General features: G+C 38.0%; 1 protein-coding gene across 1 annotated transcript; it reads right to left on the bottom strand.

Moving 5' to 3' along the window:
- Nucleotides 1-1,246: 1,246 nt before the first annotated feature.
- On the bottom strand, nt 1,247-6,853 carry LOC308570689 (vomeronasal type-2 receptor 26-like; the record flags this gene model as incomplete). Its single annotated transcript, XM_081165603.1, has 4 exons — nt 6,750-6,853; nt 2,680-2,971; nt 1,421-1,746; nt 1,247-1,355 (listed from the first exon to the last, which is right to left on the bottom strand). The coding sequence occupies exons 1-4, from the start codon at nt 6,782-6,784 to the stop codon at nt 1,247-1,249; spliced, it is 762 nt and encodes a 253-aa protein (XP_081021729.1). The 5' UTR covers nt 6,785-6,853.
- Between the last annotated feature and the right edge of the window lie 1,376 nt (nt 6,854-8,229).

Here is an 8,229-nt window from a genome sequence, read left to right as displayed (position 1 = left end):
GATCGACCACACATTCACTCCATAAGACGCACAGATACTTCCCCTTACTTTTTAGGAGGGAAAAAGTGTGTCTTATCGAGCGAAAAATACGGTAAGCAAAATGACTAAACAGGTACTAGAAGTTACCCTCGAACGGGCCCTACTGAACATCTTCCAAAATAACAATTCCCACCAGTGCACCAATGGGACTAATGGGGAGGGGTATTGGGGTGCTATTTTAATTTTGATTAAATATATTGTGGCTTTTATGTTGATCTTTTCTGTGAACCTTGGTGTATAGGGAAGTATATATGCCTTCCTTGTCTTCTGATGTAAATGGAGAGGAAATAGTGAAATAACTATTTCTTTTTGCAAAATTATTCAATTTGTGCATATAATTGCAACTTGTAGAGTTAAACACATCCAGCATATTTAAGCAGTAAAATATTATACTTAACAACACCAAATCATTATATGTAAAGTCAAAAAAAATAACAAAACATAAAAAAGAAAGATACTTGTGTGGGACTATTATAAAAAGAAAAACCAATGCTCCAAATCCATAGTAGGCTAATACTTTATTAGGCGATCATGTTTTGCAACATTTTAGTTGGCCTAATGAATATGTTGCCCTAATATGGATTATACAATATAATAATTATGTGTCTCTATAATAGGGTAGAAAAGTTTGTTTGTTCCAAATAAATAAACCAGCAGTTTTTTCCTGTTCTCTTTTAACTCTGGAATTCTAGCCACCTTTTGTATTATTAATAAAAAATTACAAGGAGAAAAGAAGTCACGTGAGTGGGCAAAGTATTCAAAGAACACAGGACATTGTTAGCAGATATCTGCATACAGCTTTCAAAGAAATTAACTTTGGATGAGAAACACTACCTGCCAAGGTTGTACTTTTACTGGACTCACTCCACCTCTGTTTGGCATGGCTCTGTGTTTCCGCCTGGCTGAGTACATCTTATGTAAACTATGTCCTATGGCATGAACTGCATTGTAGATGGTGTAGCTTTGGCCAGTCATACTCATCTCAAAGAGTGTCCCAGGGAGGCTCTCCAAATTCTCTTCACCACTACAGGCATTATTATTATTATTTTCCATGCCATCCATAGAATCAGAATACAAGCAGTTGAATGCCTTCTCCCAGAAGAGCAAAATAAACCCATCTTCATTTTTTGATTTAGGACGAAGAGTCTGCAGGAATTTTCTGAACCCCCTCACTTCATTTAGGTGTATTGCAAAAGTGAAGGCACCATCAAAGACTTGCATATCCATCTCCATCTGTGTTGTGTCTGCTGAGAAATCCCATTGGGCTGTCATGATCCATACTTTCCCTACAGCTAATGGTAGGATATCCTCCAGTGCTACATATGCATATATTTTAAATAACAAAAAAGAGATAGTAATAGTTTCTGCATTTACAACCAACACTTGAACACTGGCATTTGATAGATAAATAGCTTCTTCCAAGATGGAATCAAAGGAAGTAAGTGTATCTGCTGCTTGAGAGGTGGCTGGAATTTTCCCCTTGAGGGCTATACAGATTCCATGGTTCAAAAGCATTGGAATCAAGGTCTGGAAAAACTTGTCTCCATTATCATCGTCCATTGTGAGGATCCCAACCCACGTCCATTGAAAATGCAGAAGAAGCTGAGCTATCCCTTCATACTGATATTCTTCATTGGGCACCATCCGGTAGAATGAAGGGAAATGGGTTTTAACATCAGTCACTGGAGCAATTACACAATAGGCAATCTAAGTAAAAAGACATGTAAATTTCAGTAAAATGTTAGGAAAGTCTTTTTTTCAAGAGTTCATTGGGTGAGTGGGGGGTGACATAAGATACTCCTGAAAAGTCATAATGGAGAAAGCAAATGCCTTCAAACTATATAGCAGGGACTTGCCACTGACCATCATTTCATAAGATATGATATTCTTTGTCATTGTCCCATACAGAACAACGAAATTGAAAAAATCTACATCAGACATTCAAAAACCAGCAAGCCTGCTATCCCAGTTATCCCAGCTATCCCAGCCTGGTTAGCCCCCTAAAAACTCTGATTCCCCATAATTAAATACAATATACTCCCATAGAGACTACCTTACACTGCGTTTAAAACCAAAATTGCATTTGAATAGAAACCAGGACCCTCTGTTATGAGGATCCCATTTCTTTGTTTCCTAGTATTTTATTGTATATTTTATTTAAATGAACAATGAAGACTTCATTAATTAGATCATTTAGTCAGTTGCTAGGTTTCTTATTCTATCTCTGACTACCCATTCTATGCCAGAGACACTGAAATGAGGTGTCACAATTGCCAGTGGGGGATGCTCTGCAGGACTGCAGGACATAACCTTGATTGGTGGCAATTCCATTTTTAGTTGTTTTGGGGAGGTAGGAAGGGTTACCACTTGAGGCTTCCCATGAAGAATGGGATTAATTATTCACTTTTCCTCTTGCATGAATAGGGGGCCAATTACACAGTTGTGTTAACTACACATTCATTGTTTGCTGACTGACACTTTCTTTCCAAAAAGAACAAAAGAGAAACTGAAAAGGCCAATAGTAGAAAGGTAAATATTATCTCTAATAATAGTAGTAGTAGTAGTAGTAGTAGTAGTAGTAGTAGTAGTAGTTATTTATATACCACACAGCTGGCTGGGTTTCCAATCCAAATATTTTACCTGTGGAATCTTGTAGATGCCTAAAAGTGTAGCCATGTAAAGGGAGATTTCAGAGTCGAGTCCTCCAATAACGGCCATCAGATTCTTCTGCTTATTGCATTTGAAGTTGGGGACTACAGTTTTATGACTGCAAAGAAGTTTCAGGGTGTTCTGATGAGTCATCCTTGCATTTGTATAACTGTCATAAATGTGGAAGCCAAGGCTGATATTTGGTAGAAGTTCAGGGTTCTCATTTATCTCCTTGACAGCAAATGCCAAGGACAAGATATGCTGGTAGCTCTTTGTCCTTGAACTGAAGAAAGCGTTAATTAAGGCAAACATATAGCTCTTCATCAACCATCAGTTTTTCAAACATTTGTTAGATTACATATATATATACACACACACACACATATATATATACACACACATATATATATATAAACATATATATATATATATAAACATAAATACACACACACACACACACACACACACACACACTCTTTATATGACTTTGCAGTATTGGAGGAATAATAAATAAATAAATATCATGACTTAAGATGCACAATAGTAGTGCTTAAACATTTGTTGCTCTGAACCATAGATCTTAAGATTCCAAAGGGAAAGCATTAATAAATCCAAAATCATATTAGTTGTATATAAACTGTAGAATATGCCAAAACGCACGCGAGAAGGTACAAAATATTGTATTCTCAGTCTGTTTTGATTAGAAACTACAATGCTCTTATACATTTTCTAAAGATTCAACTCAACTACCCCCAAACACACACACACACACACATACCATGGCTAAGCACCTATGGAAGATTTGTAATGCCACATAGGAATCCTGGCTTCGCATGAAACCAGAGTGGGGTAGGGAAACAAAGTTGAAGGCAGGTTGCACAACAGCAGTGGCCCTGGCAAGGCAGCAAGAAGGGAGAAACACTGCAAGGGGGAAAGCGGTGGTTCAAACACTGGTGGAAGTTTCAATAAAGCAGGGTTGGGAGGAACTGCAAGGGAAATTGCCAAAGACATGGGTTTGAGTACTATGGAATATATGGGAAGTCCACATTAGTTATGTCTCACACAAGAAGCAGCTGAGGAATGAAAGACAGAGAAGTCTGAGTGTAATGAGAAGGGAACACAGAATAACTATGTGGTGGTTTTAAAAGAAAGCAGAGGTTTCAGTAGAGCGGCAGTTTAAAACAATATATGAGGGCAGTGAAAAGGCAGCTTGGCAAAGTTCTGTTGCGTTAGCTTTTCAGTCTTAGCTTCTGTGTTCTACTCATATCTGCTATTTCTCCTGGCGAAAAGTGGTTGCTTTGATTTATTTATTTATTAAAAATCCCTCGGTGTCCCCCCCTCCCACATTTTGTTTTAAAACTACCACTTTTTTCTCAGCCTCACTTCACCTCCATTTACTCAAACTTCTTTAGCTGAAAAAAGCAGCTTCTCCTCCCCTCACACACAAACCTGGTTTTGAAGACGAAGGTGAGAATCAGTGCAAAGTAGGGCTACATTACAGAAGATAGAAGTGGCTTCAGAAATGCAACTGGAAAGAGGAAATGAGAAGGGGAAACCCTGTGTGTTAACATGGAGGAGATAGCCGGGGTTTGTTGAGTAGATCAAGCAGGTGTGAAGCCTTACTTCTTGATATATGTGTACAACATACCCAGAATTCATTAAGGACATTTTTAAACCACTTTTTTCAAGGAGTAATAGTTATGACCTGGCATGAAGTACGCAGAGAAAACATACTCCTTACATAAGTTTTAGTTCTTCCAGAAACGCGTTTGTGGGATGTACCCTGAATGATAGTTCATCAGATAAGAAGCCATACTGAGTAACAATAAATCCAATCGTTAGGTCCCCTGACTGATAATATTGATGTGGGAAGTGGGGGGAATCAACCATGGTATGCATAACAGCATGTGAGTCACAATCAGTCTGAGGGAGTCGCGGAAACAAGAGAAGCAGAGGCAAAAGAAACAACCCCGTCTTCTTGAGCCACATATTCATGCAGAATGCCCAGCATCAATCCAAAATAAACGTCCAGCCTGTTCAGTGGCTCTGGACCCTTTCTGAGGAAGGCAATCTCACACAGATCAGTCTGACAGCTCTCACCCTGCCTCTGCACCACCCAACACCCCAGCACTGAGTATTCAATATCTACTTTCAGAGTTTGTTAATTATTGTGATCAGAGAAAATCCACATGGGATTTGGCAATATGCATGAGGACAACTAATAATTTGTGATAATCAAAGTTTCCAAAGATGTCTCCTCAGTGTATTGCATTGTGCAAAACATTACTTGTGGCTGAACAATAGAATAAAGTATTCTTATTTTTAATCTAACTTAATAGATAAGCCTATCTGATTGTTATGACAGCTGGATAGTTTTAGGATACTGACCATAACTTATGTTTTACTGGAGTTTCTGGATCACTCTGCATTCTAGGGCAATATTCCACTCTATTTCAAGAACTGTTATGGCAATTTTAGGATAGCATAACCCAACTTTGAGGTCATTTGAGTGGATGAATTATTAGCTAAAGAGCAAAGAACATAAGAACAGCCTGCTGGATAGCAGGGACATGTAATCAACGGCACATGTAATCCAGCATCCTGTTCTGACAGTAGCCAACCACATGCCTGGAAGAAACAAGCCAGTAGGATTCAGTTGGAAGTGCACTCTCCCTTTCTGTAGCTTCCAGCAACTGATATTTAGAATCATTACTCACTCTGCCCATGAATGCAGAGCATAGCCATTTTGATTAGCAGCCATTGATAGTCTTATCCTCCAAAAATTGTCCAATTCTCTTTTAAAGGCATCCAAATTGCTGCCTCCTAAGGTTGTATGTTCCAAAGTTCTAGATCGTTAATCTAGAGTTAGATAATTTATGTTAAAAAGCACAGATCCCAGTACTCATCCTTGGGGGACACCATTTTTTTACTTCTGTCTATTTGGTGAACTCTCAATTTATTCCTACTATTTGCTCGCTGTAACTTAAGCAATTTGTAATCCACAAGAGGACCATTCTTCTTATTCCTTGAAGTGTCCTTGACTTCTTTACACAACAGTTAATTCAGAGAACTGCCCATATTCATAAGATAATATAAAATTATCCTGCTGGGTCAGGCCAATGGCCCTTCTAGTCCAGCGTCCTGTTCCCACCGTGGCCTCCCAGATGCCTGAAGGAAACTCACAAGTGGGACTCAAGCACAAGCCCAGCCCACACCCTGCATGGTTTCAAGCAACAGGAGGAAGACAGTGATAGCCAGTAACTTGAATGGCTCTAAAAGTGGATTAAACAACTTCATGGAGAATTAGGTGATCAAAATGGCCACTCGTCATGTCTATACACAGCCTCCAAGGTTGGAGGAAGTAAGGCTTCTCCAAACCAATTGCTGAAAAATGAAGGATGGATGAAAGCTCTGCAGAAGAGGAGACTGAGTGGAGATATGATAGCCATCCTTCAATATCTAAAGAGCTGTCACACAGAAGATGGAACAAGCTTGCTTTCTCCTACTCTGGAGGGTAGGACAAAAATCAATGGCTTCAAGTTAAAAGAAAGGAGATTGCAACTAAGCATTACGAAGAACTTTCTGATGGTAAGAGATGTTTGACAGTGGGACAGACTGTGGTAACTGTGAATGTGCTGCTCAAGAAAGCCACATTGAACCCAACTTTCTGTAAAAACTATCAGCCAGTCACCAATACACTATTCCTAGTTGTGATGCATTCCAGTGCCCCCTAAGCTTGGTGCCCAGTGTGGTGGATCCAGTAGTACTAACCTAAATCCACGTCTGAAGTCACACTCCAATAGCAATGGATCTCTTTGAACAGCAAAATCAGAGATAGAGCTGAAATTACTATTAAAGAACATTTTTAAATCAATCAATATAAAGAAATAAATGTCATTTAAAATGTGGTCCATATAGCTGAATGGATATGAGCATTATGCAGTATAGAAAGAAATAGAAAGAAATGAACTCAAAGAGAAGATACAAAAAATAATAATACAGCTGGATTGGAAAGTATGGAAAGACTGAGAAGAGGGAGAAAAAAGTAAGTGATAAATTACCTGAAATAATAGGATAGCTCAGTCAGGTAGAGCATGAGACTCTTTATCTCATGGTCATGGGTTTGAGCCTCATGTTGGGCAAAAGATTCCTACATTGCAGGAGTTCCACGTGGTCCCTTCCAGCTCTAAAATACTATGATTCTATGATGTGACAAAGTGACATGTGGAATATAGAATCAGCATGATGAGGAGAAACGAAAAACAACAACATGCCAAACCAAGTCAAACCAAAAATAACAAGCACATATAAAGTGTAATACATAGGAGAAAGACTATATACATCTAGGGAGTCCTAGGCTCATTGCCTGTAACTGATTACCACTTCTTCAATGTTAGTTATGAGTAGGGAAATCTTTGAATTCTTGGTTCACTTTGATTGATAAATAAATAAGACATAAATATCAAAAGTAAATATTAGCCTAGAACAAGAAATAGTGCTTAAGCATGTTTTGTTACAAAGTTTAGATCTTAACAGTTGAGTAGCAAAGCATTCATAAGTCCAAAGTTTGATCAGTGATATTTAAGCTGAATAGCCAGCAAGTATAAGGCCAATTTTTTTGATGGTAGGAAGCTGTTTTTATGAGAACGTACTAGGCTTTTCTACAGTTTCCTCAGATTATAGCATTATATCATACTGTTCTTCATGCCTTCCTTAGAATTAAATTTGTACAAGTTACTCAAAAGTAATTATGAATTTGCTTTGGACCTACATATGTGTTTACAACAGGGGGAAGGAACCTATGGTTCTCTAGATGTGGATAATTATGAATTATACCTTAAGGGCATGTTTCTCTTAGATGTAAAAAGAAAGTTCAGCAATGCTGTTTTTCTTGTGTTTTCCCTCTGAAGTTAGCTTATTGTGGTTTCTTATTAAGCTGGTTGTGAAAAAGCTATCATCCCGTTAAGTAGCTGTTAGCTCCATATGTAGGCAGAACATCCCATTGATAAGCTTAATAGAGATTAGGGTTGATAGCGTGTGGGTCTTCTGCAATGCAATTGCCATGTCTAAATAAACATAGCCTTGGATAGACCTTTACTCTATTCAGAGGATGAAAACTTGTGTTTCTTCCACCAAAGCAGTATGTGCATCTGAAAATCTACATCAAGGAGTTTATACTAAAGGGAACCTGACCCTCAGATAAAAATATATCATACCCTTTCATTCAATGGGGAAATGAACAATATGGTGGCAATAAAATTAAACCACAGGTGGAAAGATAGAATTGTGTGTGAAAAATGATGATGATGTTGACGATAACAATAACGTTAATTTAATTCAGAATTTTTATTGCAACTTGAGGTTATAACAGAAAATTCATGGTAGATCTGGGGAATTTGTTATTTATGATAATAACTGTGTGAAAATTTGAATTTGTCCTTGGAAATAGATTACCATAGACGAAGAAACATAAAACGTAAGCATGCCTGTAAATCAACTTTCTCCCCATATTTCTTCTAAACACAAATACAACTTAGCATC

The sequence above is a fragment of the Podarcis bocagei genome, assembly GCF_964188305.1.
Source record: "Podarcis bocagei genome assembly, chromosome: 13".
Lineage (NCBI taxonomy): Eukaryota > Metazoa > Chordata > Lepidosauria > Squamata > Lacertidae > Podarcis > Podarcis bocagei.
This window is presented reverse-complemented; position numbering and strand designations above follow the sequence as displayed.